The sequence below is a fragment of the Protomyctophum parallelum genome (genome assembly GCF_964188405.1).
Source record: "Protomyctophum parallelum genome assembly, chromosome: 8".
NCBI lineage: Eukaryota > Metazoa > Chordata > Actinopteri > Myctophiformes > Myctophidae > Protomyctophum > Protomyctophum parallelum.
In genome coordinates this window covers 6,421,148-6,439,095 of record NC_139703.1, presented here as the reverse complement: position 1 = coordinate 6,439,095, position 17,948 = coordinate 6,421,148, and the positions used below count along the sequence as shown (strand labels likewise).

The 17,948-nt window shown below is 45.1% G+C and overlaps 1 protein-coding gene across 1 annotated transcript in view; it reads left to right on the top strand.

Moving 5' to 3' along the window:
- The window catches only part of celf4 (CUGBP, Elav-like family member 4), a gene marked incomplete at its 3' end in the record, with an annotated part of 184,713 nt that overhangs the window by 146,727 nt on the left and 20,038 nt on the right, over positions 1-17,948 (top strand). Inside the window, exons 3-4 of the mRNA XM_083770401.1 lie at positions 8,388-8,436; positions 17,408-17,536. Coding sequence (XP_083626527.1) covers positions 8,388-8,436; positions 17,408-17,536 — 178 coding nt within the window. The remainder of the gene's footprint in view (positions 1-8,387; positions 8,437-17,407; positions 17,537-17,948) is intronic.

Here is a 17,948-nt window from a genome sequence, read left to right as displayed (position 1 = left end):
AGAGATTGTGCACGAGCTCAATCGCTGCAGTGGGGACATACTTTATCTGGAACAAGATGAAATGCATCTGAAACACATTTGACATAACAAAGGTACAACGGCGAGATTTCAAGGGGATGGAAAATCCCCCACAGTCGTCACTGTAACTTTGTTTTTTTTCTTTGTTGTAACTCGGTTCTCCGAGGCTCAACCCATGCACTGGAATCAATAACAAATAAATAAATAATACAAAACTACTTATGAATCCACATCAAGGACTTCAAGTTTTTGATCCATTTTGAGGTCAATACAGCAAAACAAACTGCTTTGAGCTCATGTTTTTGGGGTTCCCTCGGCATGTTGTTACTGGAGCCTGAAGATCACTTGGTTGTCAGCAGGCGAGTTCTGTGGCACCCTGGTTCTGTGGAGGGTGAATAGCAGGCTTCCTATAATCATATAGGATTCTATTAGGCTATAGTCAATCTAAGGTTTGAAAATTGCAATAAAATGGTAAATGGTGCATTTATATATAGCGCCTTTATCCTCTCTTGCTCAAGGACACTTCGACACTAACTCTGGGGGAGCCTGCAGGTTCGAACTGGCAACCTTGACGGTTGCCATCCAGCCGCTCTACCCCTGAGCCACCGCCGCAATAGTATAATCGTTCAAGGTTTTGTATAAAACATATTAAAAATTCAAAAGAAAAATTTAAAAAACATAACATAATCATGCTTTAACCCATTCTGTACGGGAACCCATTTTGGTGTTAGCATCATGTCGTGCTTTAGCTATTGAAAAATAGCAGATCTACAAGCTCATATCGCGCCACCGAGTGGCGCGATACGAGCTTGTAGGTCTGCTATTTTTTGAAAAATCGAAGACACTTTTAGAATCTGATCTCAGGTCAGAATGGGTTAATAATGAAACTGTCAGGATGTAATAGACATTTTTAGAATCTGATCTCAGGTCAGAATGGGTTAAGTAGCATGTGACGTGTCAAACTATAGGGGGGTTATTCATGATTCTGAATCCATTCCAAGCATTATTCTTGCACGAAAAACACTTATTCGGCTGGAAACGGCCATAGCCGTCGTCACTAATGTGATGAGGTCATTTGGGCAAGTGCACGGTTATGGCCGATGATGCTATGCCTAGGTACCTACCTATAGGTATTGGTATTGAATAATTCTTCCACTGCCTTCCGTGCAGGACACCCCCCTCCCACAGCCCTTAGCAGAACTAAATAAATAAAACAAAAACTATATACAGCTTATTTTTCATGACTTTGAAACCAATTTGTATTGTACTGCTTATAGGCCTACTCTTATAGGCCTACTAACTTTATGGGTTATTTTAAGTGTGTGTGTGTGTGTGTGTGTGTGTGTGTGTGTGTGTGTGTGTGTGTGTGTGTGTGTGTGTGTGTGTGTGTGTGTGTGTGTGTGTGCGTGCGTGCGTACAGGGTACAAGGTTTACACTTTACACCCAACAGTAAGCGGGCGTGCATGCGTGCATGCTTGCTGGCTTGTGTCTTTTTGAAATATGGGCTGTTTGCCCATGAACACATACACTATGAATCATGTGTGAATGTGTATATGCGTGTGCACGTAGTATATACACACACATGCATATATGTATATTGTGTCTGTGACTGTGTAATTATTAAATATGCTTGTGTGCACATGCAGATGTACGTAGGCAACAAAATGTTGGACTAAAAACAACTATTGTACTGTATCAGCCTTCACCTGCCTTTGCACCTGCATATTGCCCCATGCAGGCAGATTCAGTCTGGCCCCTCTCATTCGTCCCTCTAATACTGAGAGGGACGAGACTAATATCCACACAGTTATATTAATATCGCTACGTGAGGCTATATGACTGTATATAATCGTTATGGGCATGCTGCTCAATGCTGCCCTCTAGCATTGGCTAGTGCCACTGCAGCCTCGAGGCAGCCTCCCACCGCGAGCCAGCGGCTTGTTTAAACAATTGCTCAGGGATCAGTTGTCCAGCCGGCTGATACTAACATGCCCCCATTATGAGCAACGCGGTAAAACTGACCTTGAATCAGTTTATGGGCTTGGGATTAATGGAAACCATGAAAACAGAAGCGTATATGAGATGGAACTCCGCTGCAGCACACGGTGAATGAAAGGTTTTCATAGCTCCATTTAAATGAGAATTGCGACCCCCCGCAAATTAATTCACAGAGCAGGAGTTTTGCCTTCTGGTCAAACGGTGATGATGATATATATTATATACTGTACGAGACGAGGGGATCTGCTGACGTGACTGCACGAGCAATTTTATTCACCGTTAAGATCTGTGCTCAATTAAGAACATCACACCTTATCCACTCTGAAAGGGAAACTTCACCAACCTGAATTCAAATGTAATCCACAATTATAATGTGGGGGGGGGGGGGGGAAATGTGGAGAAAAACTTTTCGTGGAAACATATAGACACAACAACGGGATTTAGTTTAGTTAAAAAAAAAACGAACAAAGAAAAACTATTATGAATTCATCAAAGATCTATAAAGCGCATGTTTCAGAACTCATGTGGAAGCAGACGCACAGTTATTCATGTTCCCATGCAGGAACGCCATAAGGAAACCACTGCATGCAGTGTGCCAAGCGAGCAAGACGACACCGACACGGAACCCAGGAAATTAGCCACGCACATGCCAGGTGCTCAATCAATGCCACATGGCGTGCAGGTTAAACCCATTCTGACCTGAGATCAGATTCATACGAGGTTTCCACTGGACACACACTGGTCTGATTAACCCATTCTGACCTGAGATCAGATTCTAGAAATGTCAGTCGCTCTTCGATTTTTCAAAAATAGCAGACCTACAAGCTCGTATCGCGCCACTCGGTGGCGCGATATGAGCTTGTAGATCTGCTATTTTTAAATAGCTAAAGCATAACATGATGCTAACACCAAAATGGGTGCCCGTTCAGAATGGGTTAACCCCCCCCCCCCCAACACTGACACATAAAACCATGCAGAGGGGTGGAACACAATTAGGTCAGATTGAGGCCAGACCAAATTGTATGGGTCAGGGCCAGTGGTGTAAAGTAACTAAGTACATTTAGTATTTCCAGTTTTCAGTACTTTTACTTCTACTTACATTACATCGCAGAGGAAAATATTGAAACTTTTAACTCCAATTAGTAGGAAGGAAAACAAAACAAAGAGTGCCTTTTTTTTTAATCTTCTTTCTGATTATTTGATCGGCCACCAAAACATTGTGTTTATTGTCATGATTTGTCACGAGCCGAGTTGGCTTTGTCCGCGGCGTGTAAACGTCTTTAAATTAATACTTTTTGAAACGCCTATATAGGGGGAAAATGAATGGGGAATAATTTCCTGGGCCACTCGTCGTACTGCGACACTCTATACATTATACCCCCCCCCCCAACACTGACACATAAAACCATGCAGAGGGGTGGAACACAATTAGGTCAGATTGAGGCCAGACCAAATTGTATGGGTCAGGGCCAGTGGTGTAAAGTAACTAAGTACATTTAGTATTTCCAGTTTTCAGTACTTTTACTTCTACTTCTACATTACATCGCAGAGGAAAATATTGAAACTTTTAACTCCAATTAGTATAGGAAGGAAAACAAAACAAAAAGTGCCTTTTTTTTAATCTTCTTTCTAATTATTTGATCGGCCACCAAAACATTGTGTTTATTGTCATGATTTGTCACGAGCCGAGTTGGCTTTGTCCGCGGCGTGTAAACGTCTTTAAATTAATACTTTTTGAAACGCCTATATAGGGGGAAAATGAATGGGGAATAATTTCCTGGGCCACTCGTCGTACTGCGACACTCTATACATTATCGCATTCTGACCTGAGATCAGATTCATACGAGGTTTTCCACTGGACACACACTGGTCTGATGAACCCATTCTGACCTGAGATCAGATTCTAAAAATGTCAGTCGTTCTTCGATTTTTCAAAAATGGCAGACCTACAAGCTCGTATCGCGCCACTCGGTGGCGCGATACGAGCTTGTAGATCTGCTATTTTTAAATAGCTAAAGCACGACACGATGCTGACACCAAAATGGGTGCCCGTTCAGAATGGGTTAAGTCCGAACTGAGTATGGCCCGTATATTTCTACATTGCTGTGTTGATGCTTTTACTTGAAGTAAACCCTGATGTGAGTAACTGGTCCCATCATCACCACACTGGGTCAGGGTATAAAGTAAACCCTGATGTGAGTAACTGGTCCCATCATCACCACACTGGGTCAGGGTATATAAAGTAAACCCTGATGTGAGTACCCGGTCCCATCATCACCACACTGGGTCAGGGTATGAAGTAAACCCTGATGTGAGTACCGGTCCCATCATCACCACACTGGGTCAGGGTATAAAGTAAACCCTGATGTGAGTACCGGTCCCATCATCACCACACTGGGTCAGGGGTATAAAGTAAACCCTGATGTGAGTGAGTACCCGGTCCCATCATCACCACACTGGGTCAGGGTATAAAGTAAACCCTGATGTGAGTGAGTAACCGGTCCCATCATCACCACACTGGGTCAGGGTATAAAGTAAACCCTGATGTGAGTGAGTAACCGGTCCCATCATCACCACACTGGGTCAGGGTATAAAGTAAACCCTGATGTGAGTGAGTACCGGTCCCATCATCACCACACTGGGTCAGGGTATAAAGTAAACCCTGATGTGAGTACCCGGTCCCATCATCACCACACTGGGTCAGGGTATAAAGTAAACCCTGATGTGAGTGAGTACCCGGTCCCATCATCACCACACTGGGTCAGGGTATAAAGTAAACCCTGATGTGAGTGAGTACCCGGTCCCATCATCACCACACTGGGTCAGGGTATAAAGTGTATGCGGGCTTACGGGGCCCGTGGGAGCGCCCATGCTGACCTTGTCCATGCATGCTCTGATCTATGTCCTCATCTACCCCTCCCTCCCCGCCCCCTCCCCCCCCCCGCATGCTTCCTTTTTATCACCTCATTTCTCTGCTCCGCGCCCATCTCTCACGTCTCCGCTCCGTCTCATCCCTCCCATTTCTTTTTTTGTGCCGTTCCGCTCCTTTCTCACCTCCTCCTCCTCCTCTCCCCCCCCGTCCCGGTGCACTCTCGCTCTCTCACTGTCACGGGTGCTCGCTCGCTCGCTCGCTCACACACACCCCCCCCACCCCCCCCACCCGCCAGATCCCCGCCCTCCGATCCCAATTTCACTTTTTCACTGCTCTTTCTTTCTTTCAGCTGAACTCCCTCTTACTCAAGCCTCATTTATACGGCACCCCCCCCTCCTCCTCCACACCCCCCCCCCCCTCCTCCTCCACCCCCCCCCCCCCCCCTCCCTCCCTCTGCCTTTCCATCGATATCAACAGCCGGGACCAGATAAATAATGCAGAGCAACACATTAAAAACATTAAGGCGCATGGCGGGCCGTCAGAGGGGAAGGGGAAGGGCAGTGGTGGAGAAAGTACTCAAATTCTTCACTTAAGTTAAATAATACTGTGGAAATAAGTCTGGAAATTCAAAATGTGCTTGAGTACAAAAGTATTGGCATCAACATGTACTTAGAGTACCAACAGTGTATAGTGCCCATGCAAGTCCAATACTATAGCAGTATGTGGTTATTGACGGTAAGGAGTGTGCTCGATAAACTAAAGTCCAAATAACTGTTCGTTGAGTTAATACATAAACAATCCCTTCTTCATCTGTGGGGTGATTTCTTTGGGCGACCACCGACTGAAACGAACAGGCCTGGAAGCCTCCTGAACTGACTCAAACGAACAGGCCTGGAAGCCTCCTGAACTGACTCAAACGAACAGGCCTGGAAGCCTCCTGAACTGACTCAAACGAACAGGCCTGGAAGCCTCCTGAACTGACTGAAACGAACAGGCCTGGAAGCCTCCTGAACCGACTCAAACGAACAGGCCTGGAAGCCTCCTGAACTGACTGAAACGAACAGGCCTGGAAGCCTCCTGAACCGACTCAAACGAACAGGCCTGGAAGCCTCCTGAACTGACTGAAACGAACAGGCCTGGAAGCCTCCTGAACTGACTCAAACGAACAGGCCTGGAAGCCTCCTGAACTGACTCAAACGAACAGGCCTGGAAGCCTCCTGAACTGACTGAAACGAACAGGCCTGGAAGCCTCCTGAACCGACTCAAACGAACAGGCCTGGAAGCCTCCTGAACTGACTGAAACGAACAGGCCTGGAAGCCTCCTGAACCGACTCAAACGAACAGGCCTGGAAGCCTCCTGAACTGACTGAAACGAACAGGCCTGGAAGCCTCCTGAACTGACTCAAACGAACAGGCCTGGAAGCCTCCTGAACCGACTCAAACGAACAGGCCTGGAAGCCTCCTGAACTGACTCAAACGAACAGGCCTGCATGGAAGCCTCCTGAACGTTAAACTCTTTTATTGCGGCTAGCTGTTGGCATAAATTGAAAAGTAGCAGATCGACGAGCTGGAAATGTGTCGCTTCACGCTACATTTAGAGCTTGTAGATCTGCTATACGTAGCAGCGGCTTTCAACCAGTGGTCCTTGAGGGGGTTCCAGGTGGTCCCCATGCAGCTAACCAAATGGACCCTTATAGGTCTTTAACTTCTGAGAGCGTAAAATGAAATGTTTCATTTTACGCTCTCAAGAGTTAAATTACTGTTAAACATCTGCATTAGAGGCCCAGGCGGTGGCGTAACCGTCTGGGCACCCGACTGGTAATCCAGTCGCAGTGTGCCGCGGGTTCGACTCCCGAGCCCGACACGGCCTTTACTGCATGTCATCCCCCCATCTCTCTCCCGTTTCCTGTCAGCCTACTGTCTGTCCCTTCAAAAACCAATAAAAGGCGTAAGCCGCAAAAAAATATCTTAAAAAAGAAAAGAAAAAAACATCTGCATTAGTTAATTTACAAAGACCTCTACACAATTACAGAATGTAGTATAATTGTTATTTTGCCTGTTTCTCTCCTATCTTACCAACATCAATACAGCATGGAATTAAGGACAAAATCGTATCAACAACAAAAATATTTTCTTTAGTTTGGTTCAAATGCCCAATAAATAATGGGCCTTGATATGAGAAGGGTTGAGAACCACTGTGCTATAGGCCTACTTCTGTGTGACACAGCGGCTGTAGCACGATCAAGTAGGGCGTTATAGTTTACGATAAACTCTCTCTCTTTTCTCTCTCTCTCTCTCTCTTCTCTGTTGGCCAAACCCATCCCCTCCCCTCCTCCTCCTCCTCCTCCCCCCTCAGCCTGTGTTCACTCTCTTCTTCTCTCCCCCCCCCCCCCCCTCCCCTCCCCTCCCCCTCCCCACCTCCCCCTATCCCTGGCTCCTGGCAGCGTGGCGATTGGCATTATTAAAAATTGATTGGCGGTGAGCGTTTAGCAGGGTGGCTGGCGGGGCGGCGGTGGGGGTGGGGGGGGGGGGGGGGGGGGTGGCGGGGCGCGCAGAGAAAAGTCTTGACAGGCAGGAGTGAAATGAAAGGAAAGCCTCGGCGGACACACCGGAGAAAAGGTCTCGCACGGGGACAGATTGAGGCGCGCGCACGCGCGTGTGTGTGTGTGTGTGTGTGTGTGTGCACAGTATAGGGTGTGTGTGTGTGTGTGCACAGTATAGGGTGTGTGTGTGTGTGTGTGCACAGTATAGGGTGTGTGTGTGTGTGTGCACAGTATAGGGTGTGTGTGTGTGTGTGTGGTATGACAGGGATTGTTCAGTTTGCCGCTTTGTAGTTTGGAAGGATGCGCGCATATTATGAATGTGTATGTCTCTGCACACCTGTTATGCCTGCGTGTGCGTGCGTGCGTGTGTGCGTGCGCACAAACAAGAAGGGTTTGTGTGTGAGACACACACATCCATCATTCCATCCAACACGTGGCAGTAGTAGGACACGTCTCTGTGCACGTGCATAGACACACACACTGGAACACAGACAGTGAAAAATAGACATGGCCATTGCTGCCGACCTAGAGTTACCTCTCTCATCTCTCTCATCCATCCATCTACCCCCCTTTCTCTCTCTCTCTCTCTCTTGCCTCATTCCCCTTTCCAACTTTCCAGACCTGTTTTTTTCTCTATCCTCCTTTCATCTCAGATCAAATAACACACACACACACACACACACACACACACACACACACACACACACACACACACACACACACACACACACACACACACACACACACACACACACACACACACACACACACACACACACACACACACAGAGAGCCCCAGCCATCCGATGCCGAGCACTGCACTGTCTGAGGATTGTTCAGGTTTATGAAGTTGGCATATAGTGAGCTTGGGGTTTTGGGGCGCAGATTTGTATGAGAAAAAAGTAGATTCTTCTAACTTCCATGTGTCTCTCCTCTCTCTCTGTCTCTCTCTCCAGATGAACAGACCGATCCAGGTGAAGCCAGCAGACAGTGAGAGTCGAGGAGGTATGACCTTCCATTCTTTCCCTCCTTCCTTATACGGTGCTGTAAAGTGACCATGAAGTGCATTTTACTCAAGTACTATACTGTACAATGTTTCACATGTTCAATCTCAGAGGCAAATGTTGTACTTTTTACTACTCTACAGTGATCAGAACACTTTTGTTTCTATAGTTACTTTGCAGATATAACTTATTGTATTAAAACATACGTTAACCACGTTAGCCCCGTTTTATACATAATACTGTAGGCTGTTTGGAAATAGCCGATCTACAAGCTCACAACGATGTGATTGTGGAACGTGTTAAATAAACGTTATAAAACATTTTATAGTACATTTACTTTTGCCACGTTATGACGCCAACGCTTTTTTTGCACTAGAGGGACATTTGGAACAGAGGCCTTTAACTTTGTATACAGCGCTGTTTATATACTTTTACGTCAGTAAATATCTTGACCCATTCTGACCGGGCACCCATTTTGGTGTCAGCATCATGTTATGCTTTATCTATTTAAAAATAGCAGATCTACAAGCTCATATCGCGCCACCGAGTGGCGCGATACGAGCTTGTAGGTCTGCCATTTTTGAAAAATCGAAGAACGACTGACATTTTTAGAATCTGATCTCAGGTCAGAATGGGTTCATCAGACCAGTGTGTGTCCAGTGGAAAACCTCGTATGAATCTGATCTCAGGTCAGAATGGGTTAAGTATTTCCACCACTGCATCCCTCCCTCCCTCCGTCCTCTGGTGTGTAAACATGGCTGCCTCCCCACATCAGCCTCAGCCTGACCCATTAGAATAGATGAGGCTGCAGCATTTCCACGCAGGCAGGCAGGCCTGACAGCGGGACCCCTCTGACCCCTCTGACTCTCAGAACATGTTACGTCAGCGTGTGTCCTTAAGCGCCCGTTGTCTCCAACTCCTCTCCTATATACAAGTATTGGCCTACTGTATACGCCACCTGTGCACACAGTACACACAGGTCCCAATATGGCATATTTTGTTATGGGGAATCTGGTGTCGTTGCTTCCCTAACCACCGTGAATCCCTCATTTCATGACAGCTGAGTTGTTTTTGTTGTTGTGCTTTTCGTGGATTCAAACCCCCCCTCTAACACTGCACCACCCGAGCACCAATCGTCTAATTCCTAACTCCAAATAAACACTGTTTACACGTTCCACACTGATGTAGGATGCAGTACACGAGATAGTTTTTTGCGTAGTAGCTAGCTATATCTCCCAAGGATATAACGAAGAGTTTTATCTCCCAAGGATATAACGAAGAGTTTTATCTCCCAAGGATATAACGAAGAGTTTTTATCTCCCAAGGATATAACGAAGAGTTTTTATCTCCCAAGGATATAACGAAGAGTTTTATCTCCCAAGGATATAACGAAGAGTTTTATCTCCCGAGGATATGAAGTTTCGCAGCTGATGATTACGCGACAGAGAGAGAATGAATGGTTCCATCAAATCGACGACTGCTTTTTATTCTACGTCACACGCACACGTACACGTTTGCGCATATACATGTGCACGTGAGCGATCGCTGATTAAAATAACCTCTTAATATGTAGGCATATATGCATTAACCCACTCACAGAATGTTATTCTATATTTACTTGCACAATGGTGAAACCTTATCATTGTCGTCATACTCTATGCATTTACCTCGCCAACGTCACTTCTGTAATTCAATTCATGAATCACCTGACTACACCTACACTGTTGACACTCGGCAGCTTTTCGTAAGCGTTGGTGAAGAGGTCGTTTTCCTTCGATATATAGGTGAGGCAGACGCACTCTCACGGGCGAGTGTGCACCTCAAACAACTAGTCAAAAGGCTGGTGGTGAACTCCACCTCCAGTAAACACCCCTGGTCATGTGTGTGTGTGGAAATAATAATGCAAAAGTAACGAGCAATGAGTAGAATAAATACTATACTCTGCACAGTCGCTCACTAAAGTTGTACAAGCAATCACTTGTCATAAAAGCAACGTGTAATACGTAATATATATTCTTCTCTTTCTTAAGAAACTCGCCGAACATTGCCGGCGTTATTGCGGAGGCTAAAAAGCAGATTTTCTGTGTCTAGACGGCTCCTGACATCGGTGACATGGATCAATAGACAGAGAGCAGAGAGAGACGACCGATGCACGTCCACTGCTTCTGGACATAGTCCTTGAGACTTTACAACTTGTCTCTGTCGGGAGGAAACCTCATATGTCCAAACGTCCACTGCTTCTGGACATAGTCCTTGAAACTTTACAACTTGACTCTGTCGGGAGGAAACCTCATATGTCCAAACTTTTCTGAATTCAAATTTAGGAAAAACCGAAAAAAGTATAGCAGATTGATTCGAGCTTGTAGATCTGCTATTACTGATGATTTTGTGTGACGCTACAGTGTGATCAAGTATAGGGTGGAACTGTAGGGGGGGGGGGGGGGGGACACGACAAGTTAGAATAGATAAGATGTTTCTTCAAATGCAAATTGTTAAAAACATTGACACTCACCGGAGGCGGGGGGGCAACATGAGGGGAGAGAGAGGTGTGTGGGGGGGGGGGAGAGAGAGAGAGACAGAGAGAGAGAGAGAGAGAGAGACAGAAGAAATAGAGCATGCAAGGAGGTGAAGGTTGATAAGGGAGCGAGGTATAAGGAGGAGGAGGAGGAGGAGGAGGAGGAGGAGGAGTGGGAGCCCGGCTGAAGAAGGGGAAGTGAGCGAGGCAGAGGAAGAAGGAGAAAGAGAAAGATTGCACGGCCTCCTCCGCTGTTTAGTTCGGTCATTCTCTAAGTATGATTGATGGAGCTGGAGGCGACCGAGGCAAGTACTCGGTGTGTGTGTGTGTGTGTGTGTGTGTGTGTGTGTGTGTGTGTGTCGTGGTGGGAGGGGAGACGAGCTGATGCAGGATTGCACTCGTACCTCTCTCTCTCTCTCTCTCTCTCTCTCCCTCTCCCTCTCCCTCTCCCTCTCCCTCTCCCTCTCCCTCTCTCTCTCTCTCTCTCTTCCCCCAACCACTCTCTCATACCACTCTCTATTCTGACCCTATCTCTTTTTTCCCGCTCTTCTTAACTTTATTTTTTTGTCCTTGCTTCGTCCTTGCCTCGAAAAATTGGGCTGAATACTAATAAAAAGCCTGCTTTATATTATTGTCGCATGACAATCTACAATGCTCAAAACGGAATGCATTGCACGGCAACACGTTTTAAGCTTGTAGAACTTTTTTTTTTTGGCACACATGTGTATAGGCGAAACTAATTGCAGTAAAAATAGTACAGTTAAAATGAGAGCTGAACGTATACAGCTCTACATCAAGGCCCTCTTTGCAATTAAGCACAATTACACCAGAGGGTGTGCTTTACTGTCATCAGGCATGGACTGGCACAGACAATTGTCCCTGGCATTTGTGGTCTTCGCCAGCCCAGAGACGACTCAAAGACGCTACTACACTATGTCTTTTTTATGACTTTTTTCATAGTGTTTTGGCTCAGCCCCGGCCCTTCTGGCATTTGCCAGAATTGCCAGACTGTCCAATCCGGGCATGGCTGTCATTAATGCACGCCTGCGGTTGCTGCAGGAACAAGCCAATAGGAGAGTTCCGTAGGCAGCACAGAAGGGCCATTATATTAATGACACTAAAGAAAAACCTCGAGTGTATTATTGCGATTAATACAACAGTTACACATCAACTCAATTTCATTAAAAGTAAGATATCCTGTAAAAAAGGAAATCGTAATTCTTTAATGACCTGTCCCAAGAAAATCGCTAGCCTAGCCAGTATAGCGCCACCCAACCGGATCTGCTCTGGGAGAGCAGCGGGACTCAGCACAGGTGATTTTTATGTTTTGATTAAGCGTTCCATCATGCTCATTTAAGCACGGCTATAGATGGCTATTTCAACCAATCAGATTGCTCATTCGAAACGTACCTTGTAACGTTGTATAATCATTGTTTTTATAGTGCCTTGGTCACCATTTTAAATGGTACTGTTTGGGAGAATTCACACTAGTCAGTCATATATGGTATCTTCTGAGCGTGCGCATGCGTGCGTGTACAGTGTGCGTATGTGTAACATTGTGTATGCGGCGCTGTGCCTCTTCAGACTTTAGAGCTTCTATTTGGAGTGCCTGATGTCGACTGATATATATCGGTCTTACTGTTGTGTTAACATTCCTTTCCCTAAGCGAGATGAATGTGTCTACCGTGTGTGTGTGTGTGTGTGTGTGTCTGTGTGTGTGTGTGCGCGCGTGCGTCCACCCTGTTATGTGCAAACCACTCTAGTGCCCCCCCCCCTCCCTCCAAGTGCAAGGCCAGAGCGCAGATTAGTCTTGTTGACTCTGCAAGGACACCCTGTCAGGCAGCAGGGAATGGACCCTAAGCGCACGCACCCGCACGCACACACGCATGCACGCACGGAAGCACACGCATGCACGTAAGCACGCGCAAACACACCTTAAAGTACAGTGCGTGCGTTCTGAAGGTAAACAAATCGAGGCTCATAATTTGCCAGCAGATACAAGCCAACAGGCTTCACATGCACTATCGTGGCCGTTTAACATTGATATGTAGCCAGATCTACAGATCTACAGGCGCACATCGCAAAACACAGCGGTGTGGGCTATACAAGCATCTTTACATGATACTATACCTCAGACTTACTCATTCATTCAATCCATCGATTCATCATCCATCAATCAATGAATCCATCAATCCATCATTCAATGCATCAATCCATCAATCTATCAATCTATCATCATCCATCAATCAATGAATCCATCAATCCATCATTCAATCCATCAATCTATCAAGTAGTTAACCCCAGTGCCGTCAAAGATACTCCCGGTCAATTATTACTCGACTACAAGTAAAAAGTTGCATTGAATATATTCACATGTACAGTGTACCTGCTTTTGAATACACTTAAGTATTCAAAAAATACTTCACATTTGAATATCAAACAATCCATTGCTGTAGTGTTTTCACAAGGAGTTTATACAGAAGCTCGTAACTCCCTGAAACCAAATACTGAATGCATGGTGAGTCGCTTTCATTGTAGAACCACTATGCGACACAAAGCCTATAGAAACCTCTCTTAAAACGTCAGAGTAGAAATGCAACTGGAATCAATAACAAGCTCCGTCGTGTGTCTTCTATTTGTCCATTTAAGCATTAACATTAGCTGTAACTCAGAGCCGAATGAAAGGGTTTTTATTTGGCTCCAAACCAATAAAAATACACTCAATAAATAAATAAATAAAGTACAGTACTCAATAACTCGTCTATGTCGGAAACGTGCCGCGCTTTGAGCTCGTGGGTCTGCTATACTTTTGATGCTTCTGTGTGATGCTGTGGCATGATCAATTAGGGGTCGTCAATTTACAAAGAAAATGCAAAAAAGTAAAGAATATGGAGACAAGAGGTCAAAAAACGAAATGTAGTTTGTTATACTGTCCACCACCGCGATCAACCAATCGGTCAATTGAATATGCGGTCATGTGATATAACATGCACTGTTGAAATAGTATTACAGTATGTATTTTGGCAGTCAAACGTCACTTGACCCAAACTAAAAGCTTCGCGGTGTCAGTCTGTCCGTCCGTCCACACACTTTGCACAGCATTACCTCAAGCTCTATATATGCTGGCTGGCATTGCCACAGGATTCTCTGTGTGCCTCCAGTGAGCCAAAGAAGTGAACGACCCCTGCTGATTTCCTATATAGCGCCAACCTTGGGCCAAAAAACTCCACTCTGCACACAAGATATCTCACAATGGAATGGGCAGGTTGCCATGAAACTTAATGTGCTCAGGGAGGATGAAACCTGCAGATTTTTGGTGATCCCGCGTGGCCTTTCCTGTAGCACCACCCCCTCAGGCACACAAGCTTTTCTCTAGAATCTACGGGGGAAGATTGCAGTGAAACTATCTGAGTGCATTCACGCTCCCCCTGGAAGATGAACCATAAATATTTCATTAACCCCATGACTGGTTCCTCGTGCACCACCCAAAAATATCAACTTCTGAAACAAGCAGGTCCTGTTTTATTCAGGGAAGCCAATTGAGAGCAAGCTATCCATTTTCAAGGACGCCATGATCACAGCATGGAATACACAATACATACGTATGAGAAACATGATCACAGCATGGAATACACAATACATACGTATGAGAAACATGATCACAGCATGGAATACCCAATACGTACGTATGAGGAACATGATCACAGCATGGAATACACAATACATACGTATGAGAAACATGATCACAGCATGGAATACCCAATACATACGTATGAGAAACATGATCACAGCATGGAATACACAATACATACGTATGAGAAACATGATCACAGCATGGAATACCCAATACATACGTATGAGAAACATGATCACAGCATGGAATACACAATACGTACGTATGAGAAACATGATCACAGCATGGAATACACAATACATACGTATGAGAAACATGATCACAGCATGGAATACACAATACATACGTATGAGAAACATGATCACAGCATGGAATACACAATACATACGTATGAGAAACATGATCACAGCATGGAATACACAATACATACGTATGAGAAACATGATCACAGCATATGGAATACACAATACGTACGTATGAGAAACATGATCACAGCATGGAATACACAATACATAGGTATGAGAAACATGATCACAGCATGTTTGTTCCATGTGTGTGGAAGTGGAACATAATAGATTGAAGGAGTCTTTCGCTTTTCAACACTGTTTATATGTGGACCGGTATATCTGTGTGTGTGTGTGTGTGTGTGTGAACGTCCAGTAACATTTGATTTTAAAAACGAGAATAGATACAAAGGAAGCTTATCACACAAGGCCTTACACATACATTAAAATGCCATGTTGCTCTCTGCGAGAGATGGTCAACCCACTTTTTCATACAATGCAATGATGAGTGTGAAAACCATCGCTTCAAGAGGCTTCACAATGGAGAGTGAAGCATGCTTGTACAGCACATCATGGAGAGTGAAGCATGCTTGTACAGCACATCACCATAATTAAAACAGACGTTATTACCGGTTGGACTATAGCACAATTTATGGTGAAAGGTGGCGTATTATAAGGTATAAAAAGCAGGGTGCATTGTGTGTGTGTGTGTGTCCAGCTCCGATGCCGGTTAAACAGCACATTAGTGTATCTGGGCGCAAAGGTAAGGCGCAAAGTGCAAAGGACTTGTATTTCATCTCTGAGTCATGGGTGTGTTTTGGCTTTTTGGGGCGTCACATAAATGACACCCAAACGTAGTGGCGTCTCACATTCTCTTTAACCCATTCTGAACGGGCACCCATTTTGGTGTCGGCATCATGTTATGCTTTAGCTATTGAAAAATAGCAGATCTACAAGCTCATATCGCGCCACCGAGTGGCGCGCTACGAGCTTGTAGGTCTGCTATTTTTGAAAAATCGAAGACACTTTTAGAATCTGATCTCAGGTCAGAATGGGTTAAGAACTATGTGACCCTGCACCACGGTGCATTGTTATTTAAATGAACTATGTGACCCTGCACCACGGTGCATTGTTATTTAAATGAACTATGTGACCCTGCACCACGGTGCATTGTTATTTAAATGACGGATTAATCAAGTTGGAGGAGTTTCTGGCATGCTCGGGAAAAGGATCCGCTTGCGTGCAAAGTGAAAGCACGCAATCATCTATGGGAGCGAGCATCGATAATGTTATCTAATGATGTTCAGGAGAGGTTGTTTTTTCCTAGCCACCTATTAAGGCATGGCAGCTGTGCACTCTGTGCGTCCGGAGGCCTGGATGTGCTGCTTGTTAGCTGAGCAGTAATAAAACGTCTGGGTTTCCGAGGCTAGCTGAGCAGAGACAGATAAAGAAAGCCACGGAAAATATGGATTCATGACGTTCTTGCACAACGAGAGGTTGTTTGAACATATTTATCTGCAACAAAGTGTAGGCTACTTACAAGCATGAACCCCATAAACTTGTTCTCGCCTTTCTGCCCATCTCGCTCTCTCCTCGCCACCCTTTGTCTCCACGCAAAGACAATACGGAGAGTCGGACACATTAGTTGTCTCGTAGTGACAATTGCGCTGGGGTTTTGGTGCTGCCTTGTGCCTGGTGTAAGATAAAGAGACCAAGATGATCACTAGGCAGAATCCAGGATGAAATACACTGGTTTTGGTGAACCCCATATGGCTGTTCTTTCAGTTCCAGCCTTTGGTCAATTTCCAGTTGGGGTTTTCAGACTCTTAACGCATTTCTTTTGACAAACCGACGGAAAAACGCAGCAAAACATCGGTGTGCAGGGACCTTTAACTCTTGCTTTTGTTCAGAAAACTTAATTGTTCCTAACAATCTCTGTCGGGTGGAAAACCTTGTTATGTCCAAAACTCTTACTTTTCAGGATTCAAATTCCAAATAAAGTAACAAAAGTAGCAAAATGTACGAGCTCAAAACGTGAAGCTTCGCTCCGTATATCTTGCAGAACTTGCAGATCTGCTACTTTTGCTGCTTGATGTGTGACGCCGCAGTATGCTCAAGTAGGGCAATGTAGAGAAGGGGTTTCTGCCCGACAGCGAGCTGTGAATATAACGTGTTTATTTATTTTCCAGGGACAAGTCCACATTAATCACTGTCAACATGTCAGTTTTCACATCCATGTAAATGAGCCAGAGTTAGCCAAGAGCTAATTGTCATCTCTAGTCCCCCGAAGCAGGCCGTTATTAAAAACCGGTGATATAACTATCAACAAAACACAGACATAGCAATACGGTACAAGACAAGTATAGACACAGTACAACAATTACAACAATTACAGTCAAATGTGACACCAGTGACAAATAGAGCTGATAATTACCCATGATTGCATTGGCGATATACAGTACGGTACATGTCTTCCACCTGGGCCTATAAGTGTGTGAGCGAAGCCTCTGACTGTGATCGCTCCTTATATTTGCTTCAGAAGACAGAAAACTGTTCGTGGGCATGCTCAACAAGCAGCAGTCGGAGGACGACGTCAGGCGCCTCTTCGAGTCCTTCGGCAACATCGAGGAGTGCACCATTCTAAGAGGCCCCGACGGGAACAGCAAAGGTGGGTAGGAGGATGTTTACAACCACCGCTGAACCGGTGGACTCTTTTACAGGCTGAGGTGTAAAAAGAAAATCGATCTGGGCTTCTTAAAAAAAAAAAAAAAAACAAAAAAAAAAGTTTTAGGTGACTTTGAAAGTTAAAGCTTGAGTGATGTCACCGAGATATATCTCTCCGTGTTGGCTTTGACAGACGTCTAGGCTACTTTCTTCTTTTCTTTTTTTTTTTACGAATAATGTCCAAATTTAAAGCAAGCAACAGCCCGTCAGCTTTTTGTCCACAGAAAAGGGATGGGCCTATACCGTCTAAGTCCTTGCGCGTGAACCCTATTAACCTTACGAGTCGACTTACATGGCTTTGCTTAAATTATAAAGTTGTGTTCCTCCCAGAAAAAGAGAGAAACGTCACATTTTCG